At 33.6% G+C, this 21,292-nt stretch overlaps 1 protein-coding gene across 1 annotated transcript in view; it reads right to left on the bottom strand.

Moving 5' to 3' along the window:
- Positions 1-647: 647 nt before the first annotated feature.
- The window catches only part of LOC149783151 (uncharacterized), a 38,705-nt gene continuing 18,060 nt past the window's right edge, over positions 648-21,292 (bottom strand). Inside the window, exons 6-14 of the mRNA XM_089931384.1 lie at positions 20,308-20,430; positions 18,005-18,213; positions 15,170-15,215; positions 14,667-14,800; positions 12,134-12,259; positions 10,730-10,844; positions 9,276-9,410; positions 8,282-8,407; positions 648-5,334 (exon numbers count right to left, since the gene is read on the bottom strand). Coding sequence (XP_089787510.1) covers positions 5,183-5,334; positions 8,282-8,407; positions 9,276-9,410; positions 10,730-10,844; positions 12,134-12,259; positions 14,667-14,800; positions 15,170-15,215; positions 18,005-18,213; positions 20,308-20,430 — 1,166 coding nt within the window. The 3' untranslated portion in view covers positions 648-5,182. The remainder of the gene's footprint in view (positions 5,335-8,281; positions 8,408-9,275; positions 9,411-10,729; positions 10,845-12,133; positions 12,260-14,666; positions 14,801-15,169; positions 15,216-18,004; positions 18,214-20,307; positions 20,431-21,292) is intronic.

Raw genomic sequence — 21,292 nt, 5'->3', positions numbered from 1 at the left:
AAAATCCACAGTGGGAACATGGATGTTTTTGAAAAACATGATATATGTACTGCAGAGCTGAGTGAAGCATGCATTATTTTTTAATAGGTCAAAGAAATCTGAACAGATGAAAACATGGTAAAATGAAGCAAAGTGAATTGTTTTCAAACTTTATTTAAAACATGTCACAACACCATCATTTCAAAACATGATAATTAAGATAACAAATATAATATGCTCGTGTTCAAAAACACCTCAATTTCTGATCAAATAATGCAATTATTTTTCTTTTCATTTAAAGAGAGGGCTATAGTATCAATAAACTGAGGATTAAGAGAGCTGTCATTTTCTCCCACATTGAGAGGTTTGGTGAGCAAACCTTGGAAAAGCAAAATGATCTATATATGCATGTGTGTGTGTGTGTTTCATTATTCTGAAAGCTAGAGTTGTGTAATTTATTTGTTCAGGAGTATCCACTGATTTTGAAACCAGATCACAAGTTTCCAAACTATTACACTCTATTATAACATTATTTATTGTGTGAGAGTTTTTATTTACACTAATAATCTAGGTTTAATATATGACCCATTATTTCATGTGAACCATATTAGGTTTTAGTTTATGCATAAAGGATCTGACACTATTGCACATTTCAAATGACATTTAAAAAAAAAAAGATTTCACTAATTTCTATCATTTGTACACCTTGGTAAGGAAAGGATTTAAAATTATTTGATGAGTGAAAACTTTATTTTGGAATAAGCACTTGTGTAAAGGACTAGATTATTTGTTTAGAGCTATGACAATGGTAGTGTTTTGATCTATGACAATGGTAGTGAACAAAATCATTCAAGCCCGCTATTTTGTTTAAAAACTAAATATTTCATTGCTGATATTATGTCGAAAATGACAGACACGTTTTTCAAAGATTGGTTGTGAAAAACAATTTTTGAATTTTTTCTTATGAACAGTTTCCTTCTTAGATGTTTTAATATATAATGCAAGAGCAGAAAATTAAATTTGGTGAACAAATAACTGTTTTAAGAATAATGTATTTTCTTTTAGTTACAATGAGTATATTACAAACACGAAAAATATCAATTTACAGTAGTGAACATTGCAATAAAAGTAAGAAAAAACAACATGAAAGCATTTGAGATAAATACACATAATATGGATAAGTTATGGCACATCAACACATGCAGGTTATTTAGTAGCAGGACAATCAGAATAAATTGCCTTGCCCATAAACACACTACAGTAGTTGACCGCAACAAATCTGATGACAAGATTTCAACCTTAACTCTTTTGGTCACCGAGTCCAGTATGCGAATCACTTAGCCACCACAACTTCTGCTTCCATTAATTGCTTCTTAATACATGCAGAAGGCACTTTAGACCCGTGCCACATCTGCAGGTCACTTCACATTAAAAATTACAAAATGATGTAAAAATGTTACACAAAAAGCAACAAATTCTATGGGTGAAAATTCCACCATGTACTGTAATGTATTGCACGATATCCAAAAGACATTTACATGAAAAAATCATGATTTTGTCACATCTTATACACTATGAAAGACTTCCCAAATATTAATAACAAATACATATCATAATAAATCCCCAGAAAAAAAACCCCAAAACTTTGTGAAATGGAATGTATTAGAAATCATATAATACTAATGATATTAAAAGTTTTGTACATTTTAAAGAAAAACTCAAAAACTTGAATAAAAAAGCCAAAACAAAGATGGCTTTTCTGTGTGTAAGGAAGTTCTTGATTTGATTGATGGGAGCTTAGACAGGCAATTTTCTCAAGAACTAAGGCTGGGCTGTGATGAACCCACCGTGAACTGTAAAACACTGATTTGTTTTTGCATGACTAGCTACGCCAGGAATCTGACAATGCCCTGACATTGTTTGTAGAGAAAACTCTTTTGGAAAAATTTGATCCTTTACCATTATGTACAAAAGTCTTACAATCCCTACATAAAGAATAAAATCAAAATACTTCAAAAGGTCCTTCCCTTGACAAAGCCATGACAAATACAATGCTAAAGAACATGCATATACAATTACTGGCATGGAACCAGACCGCTTTCTACATTATGAGAAAAATGAAGAGCATTTAAACTGGTGTCATCATTAATTTTTATGAAACTAACTCTTTCTGAAGGTTGCTAATTTCCATTGCATAATTACTTTCCCATTGCATACAGTGTGCTCATAAATACATGATGACAACATAAGAATATTTCATTCAAATCATATATAACACAGAAAAAGGTTCTTTAACTTAGATAAAACACAGTAAAAATATATATTTTAGGCAGACAAACCCTCACAAAAAAGGGAGGTAACTAAGTAAAATACAAATAGGGAGAAACAAAAAAAAAAAAGAAAAAGAAAAGAAAATGCAATAGCCACTTAAGCATGCTTGAACTAAAGATGGCATCAGCAGTACCTGATACTGCAGTTATAATGCAATACATGACGGCTTCTTAATATGTACAATATGAAAAATATTCAATACTGTAATCACCACCTTAGGAAACACAATACATAATAATTTGTACCAGTATTAATAAGTAAAATATTTAAATGCATAAACACCTGGAAGTTTACTGTCTTGGGACACTATACATATATACATACATACACACATACATATATATATATATATATATATATATATATATATATATATATATATATATATTCAAATGTATTACATCCTGTAATTTTTACTATCTTATTTTCATTAAAAATATAAAGAAAATACATTTTTCCTGAGAAACAACAAGTTAAATGCATTGAATTCTATGTAAACTGGGCATAAAAATACAAATACATACTTAATATATGATAGTATTCTCAAACCATTATGTCTGTACTGTTTGTACCCCCCATACTGATTTTAAAAATGAGAAGGCATGATGGATATAAAAAAATGCACAAGCCATAATCATTTTATTCACAGATTTGTAATTTCTAACCTGTCACTACAGGGTCCCAAATACTATCAACTTCTTGTTGTTTCAAATCAAACAGGTGTTTCTTTAGCACATGGTCACCATATTTGCTTGGGCCAGTCTATGTATTCAAGCGACATATGTGATATAGTTAACCGCCTTTGAAAATTGCAATAATTCCATAAATTTTGGATTTCTATTTCTTTGAACAAATACATATACAAGAGTTCCTTCTGTTTCTTTGTTCAATTTGTTTTTAAAATAGTAAAACTATACACTAAGAATACTGGACACAGAAATAGACTATTTTATAAACCAGAAATGGACAGTGAGTAGTCTGATTGTAATGCAAATAATGACAGTTTTAGGGACCCCTTGGTGACTGTCAGGTTAGAAATTATAAATCAATGAATGAAATGAACAAGTTCTGTGCATTTTTAAAAAATATCCTTGATGCTTTTCATCTTTAAAATCAGAAGGAGGGTACAAATGTGAAGTTGTGAGAATACTATAGTGTACATAAATACTCAGTTCTATTGGGAAACAAATTGTTAAATCTTCATTTAATTAGATGACAATCAAGAAATTTCAGGCCATTAAATCCACAGTACACTGTACAGATTTTGGATTCTAGATGCCACTTGCATAAATTGCCATCCCTGTGAAAGACAATCATATTTTTTGTAATATAAGTGGTCAAAAGGTATGACTAATTGAACTGATACAAATTCGCACATGATCAGATTTAACACTCCAGATATACTATTTTCTTTCCATTATATATCACAAAAGAATTTATATAAACAACGTTTGAAGAATTATTTTGATTTAATTTTAAAAGCACTTTCTACTATTTGTGCCTAATATGACACTATGAGAATACATAAGGAAGATAGCTACTACCAAATCTAATCAAATATATTTGAATTGCCTCCTTTGATATACCATAAAAAAACAAGAAAGTGACTGACAGGCAGTCAAACTTTATTACTAATTTTAGTAATACCTTAAAATAGTTTTTAATACTATTATTAGCATATCCAAACAATGTCTGGTAAAAGAGACCAGACACTATGCAACAGAGAGTGAAATATCCCTCCAAGTCAAAAATAGAAAAAGATAAGCATGCTTTCAAGCATTGGGTGGAACAACAGCAAAATCAAATGCTAAAATCAAACAGGACATAATTACTTTCAGTAAAATGACCAAGTGAATCTTGCTTACAGATTGAACAGATTCAGATTAAATGTTTCTTAATAATCAATTGATTTGTTGTATTAGATCTTAGTTCTTAATCTGATACTTTCTTACAGAAGAAATACAAAAGTTCTACCATTCATCATGACTTAAAGTCACATTCAACTGCAAACAACATAGATCCTAATCTGCTTTTTTCTTTACTGAAATGATTACAAACTGCTTATGGCAAATTATGAGCCACCTGATCTGGGTCCATGCTGTTTGTAATTGGACAGAACTTGTAAGTGAGCATATATTTTAACTCATATATTGGCATTTTGACAGCAGCTGTAGCAGTGTTAATATAAAACTCCTTTTTACTTTACATAAAACTGTTCAATACTGACATATTTTATTATCAATGCATATTCAATATTTAAAGAACAATTCCAGTTATGGCTATAAGCCATCCAGTCTTCTTCAGCCTTTAAAATGTATAAGAACATTTTCATATGCATTAAAATTCTGACAACAAGTTCTTTATTAAAAAGCAATGGAGTAAGAAAATTGGAAAAGATAACAAAAATGCACAAAATACACATAAACATGAAACTTTGTTAAAAATCCAATTGCTAATTTCACCTCCGATCCTTTCAGCTTCATTGGTTGTATTCACTGTTTCAAGTTTGTCACGGTGGATTATACTATGTGTAAGCAGGTCTAATTCCAAAAGGAATAACGAAGTTAAATGATTATGGCTGGGTTACTATGGAGCTTAGTCAGCACAAAACAATAAGCATTACTCTCATTCTCTCCGCAAGGTATGTTCCGCTTTGCCTGCCAAAAACTGGATTGATGAAAATCCTCTTTCTTTTGAGAACAAAGCACTTGACCAAATTTTTGCAAATCTCCTGATCTGTCCTGACCTGTCGTTCTGACACATATATGCATCTACATATACAAACAAGCTGACACTGTCAATTCATAAACGATTTACAACATGAACATAAATTAGTTCTATAAAAATTTGCAATGGGAAATGCATAACTTGGTCAATAGCTGCCAGATGCAGATTCTTCACCTTTCAAATACCTCATTACGCACTGAGCAAGCTCACCTATAGCTGACCCACTGTGTGACTCAGTGATATGGGATATCACAACTTGAATACTATGGTCTCTGAAGGCTTCTAAAAACACCTCATCTACAACAGAAACCAAAACATAGTTAAGAGAAATCCCACATTTGTAATGTAAAAGAATAATGAATTGGCTATAATGATATTTATGGGAAATGAGTGGCATCATTTAATATTTAACAAGCATAATCATGTTTACTTTTCATGAAAATTCTCTAGAGTTTCTATCTATAATTTCATACTATTCAATAATAGTACCATGTGTTGTTTGGAGTTTTCTATGGGACTTAAAACAGCATGACAATTATCCTGCAAAAAGGGAACTTCAAATGTATCTCATGATCAAAAGGAAGTCTTGTTTTATCGAGGCTGTACAGATGTAAAGCTCCGCAAATCCTATGTGTAATCCACCCTAAAAGTTGCATGAGTAAAATCCATGGCAACATTTTATTTTCATTAATTATCCACCTTTCCTTAGCAACAGACACATGTGACAGTAATGTTTTGAAACTAAATTTAATAATGGCTATTAGTCACATGCACAGAGTAAAATCTCCCCAATCATCATCAATTAACATGAATAATAATAATAATAATAATAATAGTAATAATAATGCTTTATTTATAGAGGATGACTCATTAGTCAAGGACTATTCTTCCTTGAGGCCCTCTTAAGGAGAGTATAGCAATGCACATTATATGAAGATAGCAATAACTAGTGTTTATTTTAACATGTTTAGTATTAAAATACTAAATTCCATTATCTATTAGAAACACATACATGCTCATGATATGTTTTCTTAAATACTCTATTATTTTCAGCAGATTTTACATGTAGTGGAAGCTTATTCCACAGAACTGTACCAGAATATTAAAAACTCTTTTTAAATTGCTCTGTTCTTGGTTCTGGTACTAGAAGGTTTCCATGTGATATTGATCTCAACTGGTATTTTGTTGAAAAAGGCCTGAATAAGTCCTGAAGATAACTCTGGTGCAATTCCATGTAGACATTTATATAAAAGAACTGCCTTGTGAAAATCTATCTTGTCATATATTGTGAACCATTTGAGTTCTGTAAATAATGCTTTTGAGGGATGATCAACAGATGTATCTAAAATTATTACATGTGCTGCTCGTTTCTGAAGTTTATAAATCCTGTCAAGTTCAGATTTAGCACAGTTTCCCCATACATTAGAACAATAATCCATTGTTGGAAGAATATATGGGTATAAATAAAAAAGTTCCTAATTTTATTATGCCTGTCTTTTTCTTTCACGCATTTTCTGAATGTCTTGGATGAACTATGATTTTAGTTAGACTGAAGGGCAGGGTCTGTGTATTCAATAGTTCTTTCTTAATGCTTTTTGAAAAGAATTGTATTACCAGTCAAGAGAACTGTTGTAATCATGGAATATTTTCATTTGAGAATGGAGTATTACTGACATTTCCTATTCAATACTGGGCTTTAATTTGTGATTAAATTGGGTTAATTTAATTAACTACATGAATACCACAAAATTATTAACTGACAAATACCAAAACCTGTCAAAAACTATTTACTTAAAAACAGTTTTTCTATTTGCCAAATATTGGTCATTTTGTTGTTGTTTTTCCCTCATAAGCTCTGATACAATGCATGCCTATCTTGTGTAGTAGTTTCTCAGATGAACGGACAACGCTCATCATGTCATTTAGAACAAAACTGACCACACCCAGACAACACTAATCATGTCATTTAGAACAAAACTGACCACACCCAGACAATGCTCATCATGTCATTTAGAACAAAACTGACATCCTTTATGCATCACCCAGTTGTGCTAATTAGTGTTGATCTGCTACACAATGTCTAAGATAGGCCTGTGAAACCAATCACCCACAGGCCAGATCTTGTTTAATATGTTTATTTACACCACAGGGCATGGCTTTAAAAATTACTTAAATGGCCTGCACCCTGAAGGAAGTTGCAAATATCTTGTCTAAGTTTTCGGCGCTACTATATAAACAGTTAAGAACGTAACAAAATGTTAAAATAAACTGAGCACATAAACTGTTTCTATTATCAAGAAATATAAAAGAGACATTTTACAAAGAAAGGAGAGCTTTTCCATAAATTAGGACCAAGATACTGAATCATAATATACTCTGCCAAAATATGTTGTTGTTGTTGTAGGGTTTAACGCCCTTTATCAGCACACGATAGGCTATACATGGCGGCCAGTATTAATGGGGGAGGAAGAACCCCGGAAAGAACCACTGACCCACGAGAAGCTACTGGCAAGCTTTCTAACATACCCACATTGGCTAAATCCGAGACTCGAACCCACGCAGACAGAGGTGAGATGGTAGTGATCCGTAACGGAGAGCGTTTTAGACCACTCGGCCACTCGAGGCCCCCGCCAAAATATGATTTATAACTTACCTGCTACAACTGTTTCCCCTTATCCATTTTAGGATGGTGCCATGCTATAACATTTCTTTTGTTCATTCCAGGCCATTTTTGTTACATGATGCCTTTATTCTGTTTCCAACAACTCACGAAGTTGTTGGAAACAAGATCCTGGTATCATGTCAACATCTGAAATGCACAGAGCCGTGTGTGTGTGTGTGTGTGTGTGTGTGTGTGTGTGTATGTATGTATGTATGTTGTTGTGGGGTTTAACGCCATTTCTCAGCACACGATAGGTTACGCATGGCGGCCAGTATTATTGGTGAAGGAAGAACCCGGGAAACCCCGACCCACGAGAAGCTACTGGCAAGCTTTTTCACATACCCACATTAGCCGAATCCTAGACTCGAACCCACGAAGACAGAGGTGAGATGGCAGTGATCAGTAATGGAAAGCGCTTTAGACCACTTGGCCACTCGGTGTATGTACATATGTATGCATGTATGTATATATATATATATATACATATAAAGATAGGAAGAGTTTGGTCACCAAAATAATTTCTTTTAAAAAAAATATGACCATCACAATTTTGCCTAAGCACATTTTAGTGATCTAACTAACCTTTCAGGTGTTGAACAAGGGTCCACAAAGCAATATGCACAAAGTTGGGATCGGAAGACTTGAGAAATCTGTCGATGTATAGCACAATACCCTTAAGAGTTTCCTCTTTTACATAGGTCGGAATTACTGAAAAAGAAAAAAAACCAACTGAAAATGGAAAGACAATAAGTACTCTATAAAACCTGGCATCCACCTATGCTAATGTTGCCTTCACTGCCATAAAAATGTACATAACTAATTTTCACTATGATAACTGCAAGGGAGACAAAATGAAGGCCAGGGCTTACATGTATCCATTTTTAAATAAAGAACAAACCAAAGTAGAGAACTAACAAAGTTACTGATAATGATAGAACTGATGGTTGGTATAGCATTAGATTCATAATCCAGTGGATTTCGGTTCTATACTCCCACAGACCATCTTGAGTCAGCTGCCATCAGTGTGTCCCTTGCACAGAGCACTTAATTCCGATTTCCTTGGAGTGATGTCCAATAATGTGAGAAGTGCTGTTAAAATCCAACAAACATTTTCTCTTCCATCAACTTGCTACACTCTTGTATACCAAACAGCAGGAATGTGTGTGCTTATGCATACTCCTGCTGTGGTGAGAATCCTGGTGGCAGTAAATGGCAACTGCTACTTTTCAAATCACACAGGGAAGATCATTTACCTGTATCCTCTCTGCACCAAAACAGGTCAGTATGCTACAACCAGGCTACCACCTCCTTCCAGATTCTGAGCAGTAATATGTAGCAAGACAGATAATATCCTGGATGTCCAGTGGTTTCATGACATCTAGACACAAGATGAAAATTTCAGGGCATGACCACAAAATTTGTCAGTATGTGTCAATCATATTTTTTTACCAGCTTTATTTGTATCTGATCTATATACTTAAATGAACCTTGATGCAGTTGCCAATTTAGTGGGCTTAGCTGTATTTAAAATTGAAAGTTGTGGGATACCTTTCAACAAATAGCTGTAAAAACTCACCTATAAGTGAAATTTGACCCAGGATCCCTGCACTGTTGTACTGGACCTCAGAGTGACTGGACAATGAAGCTAGAGTGACCAGCTTAAAAAACAGCTGTCCATCCTGAAAATGAACAAGCCTATATTTGACCTCATCTGAAATAAAAGGATATATAAAGAATCTGTAGTATGAGTTCATCTGAATACTGAGTTCAAAATTATACAAAACAAAATTTGACTCAATCACCAACATTTGAATTGAAGGGACAAAGATGGGTTCTAAAGAAACTCAGTCATGACCACAAACGATACCATGATGTACGTTCTTTCAAACACCTGAAGTCTGGGCATAAACTGGAGGTAAAATCTGTATTGATATTCTTAAAATAAAATATATTATTTTCAAATCTATTTTGGACTATCAAGTGTTGCAATTATATTTGCCTTTGAATGGTTCAAATGGCCTAAATCTTTCCAAAATGAGGTCAATTTATTGGTTAGCATGGAAAAGACAGGAAAAGTGACTTCGTGATTTTACAGTTCAGATGTATGCACTGAGTGTTTTATCTGTTCAATTTTTTCTGAATGATCCATTAATTAAAATGATACAGGTTTTAAACGGTTTGCCTAATGAAGCAAATTAATCGCCATAATCCCATGCAGAAAACTGGATTTGCAAGAAACCATATAGGCTATTCCTGTTTTGTATAACTGATTACAATTTAAAAAGCAATCAAACAAACACCAATACTTTATCAGAAATGAATCCAGTGAAGTCATAAATTATTCAGAAGTTTTAAACATTTTGCCAAATGAAGTAAATTAATTGCAAATAAAATTATTCAAGTTGGTCCACATTTTGACAAATGTATTTACAAGCCACCATATGCTCCAGTTCTGACCAGCTGATTAGGGAATTTGATGTCCAAATTTACCAATTCCGATATGTGATTAACAAGGCAGTCCATTTGTGTCATAACTGTTCCTTTTCCTCTACCATAAACTCCAAATGTAATTGTCGCACAAGTCAGAATTTCCACAGGTCAAAAGTTGGTCATATTTAAATTCAAAACCAGAGGGTACGTGTCTGTTGAAAACCCTGTTGATATCACAAATTGGTTTACATAAGGCTGACCTAACTACTGAATATCGTATAGACATGCTTACAAGTTTGTCAAACTGCAAACAACAAAGATCCTGATCTGCCATAGCATAATGCACCTGCAGAATAGGGTCTGTGTTGTTTGTTCTACAGGCTACTCCTAAAAAAACTGCACAGACCCAGATCTGCCAAAGCATTATGTGCTAGCAGCTCTGGGTCTGTGCAGTTTACAGTTAGACTCAAATTGTAAGTGAATACATATGGTAATTATAACCTGTCTCAAGATGTACAATTAGTTTTAATACGATTCAGCAAAGATCCTATAACCTGAAAAGTCAATAAACACTAAAAATGTTTAAAGAAATGTCTCTACCATCATCAGCCAATACAGCAAGAGCTGCAGTGACCTCTGCCAGAACATCCATCTTAGTTTCCCTAGAAAGGACAATAGCTGCCAGTTTTTTCACACACCGGTTCTCAGCAATGACCTAAAATGAAGATTGCAGAAACTATGTAGAGTCCACTAGTGAAACATAATATAAGATGAAAAGTCACAAAACTCTATAGATCTTTCGAGGATTTTACCTCAAAGGGGGTTTTCCCCTCCCTGTTACCAAATATGGGGAAGTAGAAACAAAAAAGGGGTAGGGAATGACCATAGTTTAATAGGATCTATGTTGGTGTTTTTGCACCGAGACAAGGTACAAGCACCAACATAGATTATTTTCTCACCCAATCTGTTTCAGTTAAGTGAAAATATCCCTGCATGTTTGCTATACTGTTAGCAGATTCAAAACATTAATCAGGTATTATTATTATTGCCTGTCACTCTATATCAAGGTCATCAAGTCTTGTACTCTTTTATGAAAATATGAATAATTATCTAAGCAGAATCTAGCTTACATAAGCCACTCTTAACAAATTAGAAATAAAGAAAATAGTTATAATTAATACGTGTTCAAAGGATTTCACAATGTGCATCTGGAACAAGCTGTTATTGCTTATAAATACCGAGCATTAATATGAATATATTAATGAGGGCACCTGTCGAAACTTATCTAACAAGTTATATGCATGAGAAGATAGAAGCATAACAACATTTGATGTTATTACTGTATTATCACATTTAATCAATGGATGTAATATGAAATTAACAATAATTAATATACTATATACTTTAACTTTTACCTTCCATCAGTTCTAATTTTGGAAAATGTTCTATGGTAAGCAATGGTTAGATACTGTACAGTACAATATGGTACAGTTTTTGAGGTATCTTTAATTATCTGGGGCCAAGTATGACATCTTAGCTTTCCTTCTGAGGATACAATCAAACACTCTTAATATCAACTTAACAGTAAATAGTCCTTCATTGGGTTAATATGACACTAAGTTACTAAGACCATTACTCAGAGATGGTCCTTCACTGGTTTAATATGACACTAAGTTACTAAGACCATTATTCTGAGATGGTCTCGTGGGTCAGTGGTTCTTTCTGGGGTTTTCCCAGGTTCTTCCTCCATCATTTATACTAGCTGCCATGTATAGCCTATCTTGTGTTAAAAAATGGTGTTAAACCCTACAACAACAACAACTCTGAGATGGTCAAACACTGAGTTAATATGACAGTTATTATCACTGCCATAAGTTAATTTGATACTTAAAGATCATTATACTATGATGATCCTGCAATGGGTAAACATGGTGCTAAATTACAAAGACCACTGCTTTATGGTCCCCAACAGGGTATATAATACTAAGCTGCTAAGACCATTACCTTGAGATGATCCCCCATAGCTAGATTTCTGATTGTCCCTGCTGCATGCTTTTGCGCTTCTGGATTTTTATGGTCACTCAAAATGGCCTTGATATCAGCCAGTATGTCCGACTTTATGATTACAGACTGAAAATAAAGAAAGTAATTGTATGAGGCAATCATAATACATGTTAAAGTCCAGTTCTTAATAGGTAAACAATACACGTTAAAGCCTGGTTTTAGTAGGTAAGCATTAAATGTTAAAGTACAGTTTCTAGTAGGAAAATATTACAGGTTCAAGTCCAGTTTCTAGTATGCAAACATATTCAATCTATGTGAATCTTTATTAAACTGAAAATAAGGCCATGTCTGAATGTGGCTATATTATTTATATGATGCGGGCCCCGCATACAATATAGGCAGCATTATATCTTTCAAATTCCGATTTTAAGTTTAAGTGCATATATGGTTAAGTGTTGACTGCACTTGTAAAACTATTATTACAAATAACAGTCTTTCAAAGGTACTGACACTTATCTGGGTATAAAAAAAAATCTTAAATTCAAGATAAGACCATTTCTACCTTTTAACTGTTGAGTGTTGAAACTATCTCTGATATTCTCAAATGATAACAATATTTTCAAATTTATTGTGGTCGTGGACATATTATAATCATTGTTTTTAAATTTTAAATATATCTTTGGATATAAGCTAGCTTGTATTACAATTTAGTTCTTTTGCATTTAAAAATTCTTATAATTAAGAAAGACATAGCAAGTTCAATTTTAGTGTCTCAAGAACACTTCACCCAAAACTACACCAACACGATACACTGACAGCTGTCACACATCTTGTTTGCCATGAAATTCAAAATGACTTTGTGAGTAAAGTTGAAATATAAAAGTCTTACTAAAATTGGCCGTAAATAATATGGCATGATAGGACTCAGGCCATAATTATTATTTCTGGATCAGTGCCCAAGAATGTAGTCCCAGTCTGTTTTGATGGTGATACAAGAGTTATTTACAGGCATTCATTTTAAAGTTATAGTTTCTTTTATAGAAAATAAGCATTATAGTCTGGTTGCATGCTGCTTTCTTTACAAAAGGTTCTTTAGATTAACATATAATTTATTTGGATTTGGACACAGTGGAAAGTTCAGTACTGAGGAGCAAATGCAGAGACTATATGGGAAAAATAATTGTGATCTGAGTCTCATCAGCAACTGCTTGATGATGCAGACATAATGAATGAACAAATATGTGCAGTTTAGGTACTCATGTAAAGTTAGTCTGGTTCCCTGACCAATTCTACTAAATCTAACATGAAACCAGGATCCAAATCAAACATGGACAAGCCAGGGTCCAGATTTTACCACAACAATACAATGTAAGTTTTGCTTTTATTCCATAAATTCATATTTTACAGGTAATTTTTGAAAAAATGGTGAAATCATAATGGTTGTCAGATCAGTATAATTAGTAGTCATTTGCTGAAAACCTCAGGTCATGTGGCTCATCCTTTCAGGGGAAGTAGTGACAAGATTTGTAGGACAGTCATTGTTGCAGCCATATTGGACGAACAACTGGTAGAATTTTCATATAGGACAAACTAGGTATCATAAGAGGTCTAATGACTGAAACCTCATTTGATATAGCTATCCATGTTGGAGTAGAGATAACAATATTTTCAAGGTGTGACTTTCCATTCAGGAAGAGTAGAAATAATATTTTCAAGGTAGATATTGTGGCAACCATTACAGATGTCAGATCAGCACAATTTTCATTTAAGACATACACCCAGACATCATAAGTCTCCTGGAGAAAGCATATACCAATATGACTTTCTGTTCAAGTAGAGTTGTGATAACATGATTTTTAAGATGGCTGCCATGGTGGCCATATCTGATATCAGATTGGCATTATCTGTATTATGGACCAACTAGACGTCATAAGATGTCATTTGGTATGAACCCAATAATGATATGATCATCCATCCTTTCAGAAGAGTGACGATAACATTTTCATTTATGACTAATCAATGAGACACAAAAAAAAGACAAGATGATATAGGAAATATGCATGGAATGCCGACAGAATAAAAATGGAATACAAACAGAATGCACAAGAACTGCATATGAAATGCAAATCTGATAAATTCATCCACTTCTGGGTAGGTTGCTTTACCTTTAAGTTATCAATATGAAAACAAAAGTGCTTGTTACTGCTTTGTTACTGTACGACTCCCACTATTATTGTTATTGCTTTGTTACTATATGATTTCCACTATTATTGTTATTGCTTTGTTACTGTATGATTCCCACTATTATTGTTATTCATTTGTTACTGTATGGTACCCACTATAATTGTTATTGCTTTGTTACTATATGATTCCCACTACTGAATTATTGTTATTGCTCTGTTACTGTAAGATTCCCACCATTTTAATTATTATATTTCTTTGTTACTGTATGATTTCCATTATTATTGTTATTGCTTTGTTACTGTGTGATTACCACTATTTTAATCCAACAGTAATGAAATTTCACACTCACTTCATTGCTTTTATGTAATGAGAGATTTCTGATACATCCCATGACAGCAGTTTTTGTCTCAGGATGTTTGGAATTCAGTGCCTGGTGTAGAGTTGGAATGGTGCCATGCTGGGCTATCAGACACTGGTTGTCCTCTAAAATGAATAAATAAAGATCTGATGTATATTACAAATAAAATTCATAGCATTTGGCACAACAGTCCTAATGTGCTCTTCAAATTATCCTGGCTCTCTACTTCTCTTGAATTCATATTTTTAAATGCAGAAAAAAATACAAATAAAAAACAACAATGTTACTTCTTTGGTTGGGCAAAATAATATTTTATTGGAAAGGAAAAATGACATCATTCTTGACCATTAGTTTTTCACTTTTGGGACTTAATCAAGCAATGACCAATTCATATCTTATTTGACAGACAATATATAAAAAAATGAATACTACTGTACACTCTGTAAGTATTGATTGTTTATTACAACTCTGACAGAATGGTACTTTACACTTACCATCTGCAGCCAAATTTCTCAAGGCAATACATGCCTGGCACTTAACCTGAAAGGAAAAAGTAAAAAATATTATCATGTAGCATTCCCATTTCTTAATATTAGAAGATCACCTATTAAATATGTCTTGAAACTGTGATAAACCTAAAGCTGTATTGTAGTGGGTGCATGCATTATGCATCTTGATATTTTTAAGGTGACATCATATTTTCACCCCTACTGTGTGATATGCATAATATACTGTATTGTCAACTCCAGTGTGATATACATACTATACTGTGTTGTCACATCTACAGTATGATATGCATAATATACTGTATTGTCACCTCTACAGTGTGATCTGCATAATATATTGTATAGTCACATCTAGTGTGATATGCATAAAATACTGTATTGTCATATCCACAGTGTGATATGCATATTATACTGTATTGTCACATCCACAGTGTGATATGTATACTATACTATATTGTCACATCCAGTGTGATATGCATGCTATACTGTATTGTCACATCCAGTGTGACATGCATACTATACTGTATTATCACATCCAGTGTGATATGTATACTATACTATATTGTCACATCCAGTGTGATATGCAAAATATACTGTATTGTCACTTCTACAGTGTGATATGCATACTATAGTGTATTGTCACATCCAGTGTGATATGCATACTATACTGTACTGTCACATCGACAGTATGATATGCATAATATACTGAATTGTCACCTCTACAGTCTGATATGCATACTAGATGGTATTGTCAGATCCATAGTATGATATGCATAATATACTGTATTGTCACATCCACAGTATGATATGCATAAAATACTGTATTGTCACATCCACAGTGTGATATGCATACTATACTGTATTGCCACATCCAGTGTGGTATGCATACTATACTGTATTGTCACATCCACAGTGTAATATGCATACTATACTGTATTGTCACATCCACAGTGTACCATGCATACTATACTGTATTGTCACATCCACAGTGTGATATGCATACTACACTGTATTGTCACCTCTACAGTGTGATATGCATAATATACTGTACTGTCACATCCACAGTGTGATATGTATAATATACCGTATTGTCACCTCTACAGTGTGATATGCATACTAGACTATTGTCACATCCATAGTATGACATGCACAATATACTGTATTGTCACATCCACAGTATGATATACATAAAATACTGTATTGTCACATCCAAAGTGTGTATTGTCACATCCAGTGTGATATGCATATTTTACTGTATTGTCACATCCACAGTGTAATATGCATACTATACTATATTACCACATCCAGTGTGATATGCATACTATACTATATTGTCACATCCAGTGTGATATGCATACTATACTGTATTGTCACATCCACAGTATTATATGCATAATATACTGTATTGTCACCTCTACAGTGTGATATGCATATGAGACTGTATTGTCACATCCATATTATGACATGCACAATATACTGTATTGTCACATCCATAGTATGACATGCACAGTGTACTGTATTGTCACATCCACAGTATGATATACAGAAAATACTGTATTGTCACATCCACAGTGTGAAATGCATACTATATTGTATTGTCACATCCACAGTGTAAGATGCATACTATACTGTATTGTCACATCCACAGTATGATATACATAAAATACTGTATTGTCACATCCACAGTGTGTTATGCATACTATACTGCGTTGTCACATCTACAGTATGATATGCATAATATACTGTATTGTCACCTCTACAGTGTGGTCTGCACAATATACTGTATTGTCACCTCTACAGTGTGATATGTAGAATATACTGTATTGTCACATCCACAGTGTGATATGCATAATATACTGTATTGTAACTTGTACAGTGATATGCATAACAGACTGTATTGTCACATTCACAGTGTGATATGTATAAAATACTATATTGTCACATCCAGTGTGATATGCATACTAGACTGTATTGTCACATCCACAGAGTGATATGCATACTAGACGATTGTCACATCCACCCGTGTGATATGCATGCTATACTGTATTGTCACATCCAGTGTGATATGCATAATATACTGTATGTCACATCCAGTGTGATATGCATACTAGACTGTAACGTCGCCTCTAGTGTGATATGCATACTATACTGTATTTTCACATCCACAGTGTGATATGCATACTATACTTTATTGACACATCCACAGTGTGATATGCATACTATACTGTATTGTCATCTCTAGTGTCATATACACAATATCCAGCTGGTATGCTTAACCAATAATGTTAGTGTCTTACGCAATAAACATGAATAGTGTGTGTGTGTGTGTGTGATTTGGATTTTTAATGTAGCTTTAACAATTTTTCAGTTATACTGCAGAGATGTAGCATGATGTCCCACCCAGTCACATTACCCTGACACCAGGCCGACCAGTCCTAACAATAACCTCTCAATGCTAAGTGCCAAGCGAGGCATCTCTTAGTACCATTCTTTATAAGGCTTTGGTATGACTCATCCAGGGACTGGACACACAACCTCCAACATCCGAGGCAGATGCTCTAACCGCTAGGCCACTGGAGCGTTCAAACAGGAATAGACTGTATTTGGTATATCCTTTTTGCACTAAGTTGCTTATTGTTTTCTTCAAAAAAACAATCACACATTGTTTTGATATGTGCAAATCTTGACAGGAGCATACTGAACAAGACTTAAACCCCTCAGGATCAAACATATTTCTTACGCTCAAGCATATATTTGCATGCTGTAAATAAACAAATTGGTCCCTATAATGTTGCAAAATGTTCTTAAAATTTCATTAGTTACCTTTTCTGACTCTGACGAGATCAATCGTATTAAAAGTTCAATAACATCATGATGTCCCACTGCTGTTATCATAGTTCTGTATTTCTTGTTGACAGCGATATTGCTGAGTGCAGCTGAACAGTGGTACTGTACATCACCATCAGGAGAATGTAGTGCTTGAACTAGAACAGGAATTGCACCTCTGTTCACCAGCTCATTGCGATTTGATTCTGTAGACATAACAAATGTAAATAATTCAGCTGGCCCACTTAGTAACAAGATCCAATATTGAGAACATGAAATAAAAGGAAGAGACAACATCAGGGTTTATCTATATATACTCTATAAAACTAACTGTGTCTGTATCTAATGTTTTAAATAAATATTTTAAATTCATTGGATTTAATATTACTACTCACAAAATGTTTTCTGAAACTTATGTAAATTTCAAGGAATATTTTTTCTTACAGAATTTGAACTTGTCCCAGATCTTACAAACTGTTTATTACTGTATAAATGATTACAAAAGGAATACAAAAATATGTAATAATGCCTATTCAACTCCATCAGGTAAGTAAATGTGTGCCTTTTATCACATTTTATCCTATTTTTATGAATCTTTTTAAAACTCTAATAATAAAAAATTAAATTTTATTTCAAAAAGTGATACATGTTATTCAGGTTAGCCATTTTGTATTCCTTTAGGTACATTCAGGGAATTCTTGGAAAAATATTTATGGAACATTTAGTAACAATTTCAAAGACAATTGAAAAATAAAAAACTTCTTTAAATTCAAGTTTTCAAAGTTGTACACACTATGTCAAAAATGAAAATGCAATGGTCTGTATGTATAAAGTTTAGTTTGTTTGGTTTAATGCCTTTTTCTGCATATGGTAGGTTACAGACTACAGCCAGTAGATTTGGTGGAGGAAAATCCCAGGAAGAACCATTGACCTATGGGAAACTAATGGCAAGCTTTATCTATATATCCACGTTGGATAAGATGAGACATGAAACCACATGGACAGAGGTGAGAAGTCAGTGATCTGTAAAGGTAAGCTCCTTAGACCACTTAGCCACCCTGGTCTGTATATATTAAACACAAAATTCTTCCCTCTTTCCATCTGGGTTAGAGTCCCAGCCAGGCCCATGTATATTCCTACCAATCAACCAAAATAAAACTATGTACTGATAATACTTTCCCTTTTTATAATGAAATACCAGGACACAATTAATTTAAAAACAGATATGTGAAAAAATCAACAATCCTGAAATTCCTTATGTGATGGATTCTTGCAATTAACTTAATTACCAATTAAAAAGCTACTTAATCATTACAAAATTAATGATATTAAAACTTATTTTCTTGCTTTAAACAAAAATATTCATATAAAGTAAATTATAGATTTTTAGTAACATAGTGAAAACTTCATGAAAAGCTATTTAGAAATAATGACATAATGCCCATTGCAATTTACCTACACCTCTCCCTCAATAACTCACGCACAATGGGGTTCACAAACATTGACTGCACTATAAGCGAGGTACATGTTACCAAGGGACCTAAAAAAATTGAATAAAATCGCTTTGACATCGAGAAAACGGGGGGGGGGGGTAAGCATTAGGGAACTAGGCTGTTTATTGATGAATCCTCATTTTACAATTACATCGATAATAATTTTTAATCACGCAAATTTTATAATGAAGTTGTTCGTTATTCTGTTTAAAAAACATTTATTTTCAAAATGTCTAACATATGAAAGATCATTTCAACTGGTTTCAACAACCATCATGCGTATGCAAAAAAATCGGTGCATTACATCACTGCTTTTTGTTTTCTTGACGAGTCTGGTTCCCGCAATTTCCTTGCATATCATTAAAAAATTATTGCAGTGTAATAGGAAGGTCGTTTGCAAAGAAAATGTAAAATATGTTATGACCTGTTTTTAAATTTGAAATTTCATTGTGATGAATAAAATTTCCAGGTCCTATCTACCGTTTTCGATGATAAAATGAGTGATACACCAAAGCTTCCATTACCAATTTTGATCGCGATTTTCCTCAAGTTCAACAAATAGGAATAAATTTTATTTTCTGGTTTAAAAAATTGGGATCCACACCTGACCCCAAGTTATAAGCGGGTTCGCGAGTTATTGAGGTAGTTGTGTAGTTTGGTACAACAGACCGAATGCTCCAAGATAGTTTTATTGTAATCATATTGATGTAATAATTCACAAGCAATATTAATGATCAGTAGTCCAGAGAGATTACTGGTAAGCATTAATTTAGAGAGTTGGCTATACGCAAATTATGATAATCTTACCTATGTGTGTGAGGTTGAGTACAGCTCCTGCAGCATTGCGTTGAACTCTAAGATCATGTGACATCAAAAGATTCAGGAGTGGCTTGACTCCATTTTCTGTTACAATAAATGTTTCAAGTTCATCTGCAAAAAAAAAAAAAACAACATGTAACATAGTTTTTTTAGGATAGCAAATTTTTTAAATACCAAATGAAGAAAACGAAGAGATGGATAAAGGCTTTTAAGATAGTCAGCCTTTATAATGCTGAGGCTGATTTTGTGGGCTTAACGCCATTTTTCAGCACATACTAGGCTATATTTGGTGGCCAGTATAGCTAGTGAAGGAAGAACCAAGGTAAAAACAAAGGAAGAAGAACCAATCCATAGAAGCTAGTGGCAAGCTTTTACGTCAAGCCCGAGACGCAAACCCACATTGATAGAGCTGATGCAAGTGATTGTTAAAGGTGAGCACTTTAGACTATTCAGCCACCCTGGGCCCCCAACTCAAATTGCTGTGATCATTACATATTGATATCATCAATATATCACATTTTACCATTGTTTATCATAGTGCTACAAACTCTGGTAGGATGGAGATAAAAGATATGGTTGTAACTTGTTTCTTATTATAATAAAAAAAAAGAAAAATTCTTAATTAAACAATTTTAAGAATGGAAATAACAGTGCTATGAAAGAAAATCACAACGTCGATTAAAAGTATGTGCATAGGAGACATAAGGAAAAGTGATTTACAATCTGTCTTACAATGGCTATGCAGGTTTTCTGTCATGGAAAACTCTGTATGTGTGTGTATATGTATTAAATTTGTAACATAGCTTTAACAATTTTTCAGTTATATCTGCAGTATGGCAGTTTATAGTGATGTCTGGCACTGGGGCATCATGCCACAGACATGTATCATCATGACCCACCCAGTCACATGATTGTCCTAACACCATGCCAACCAGTCCTAACACTAACCTTTCAATGCTGAGTGCCAAGTGAG

Source organism: Sinohyriopsis cumingii, chromosome 14 (genome assembly GCF_028554795.1).
Source record: "Sinohyriopsis cumingii isolate HCF-2022 chromosome 14, ASM2855479v2, whole genome shotgun sequence".
Classification (NCBI taxonomy): Eukaryota; Metazoa; Mollusca; class Bivalvia; order Unionida; family Unionidae; genus Sinohyriopsis; species Sinohyriopsis cumingii.
Note: the sequence above shows the minus strand (reverse complement) of the source record. Positions and strands in the feature narration are given on the sequence as shown.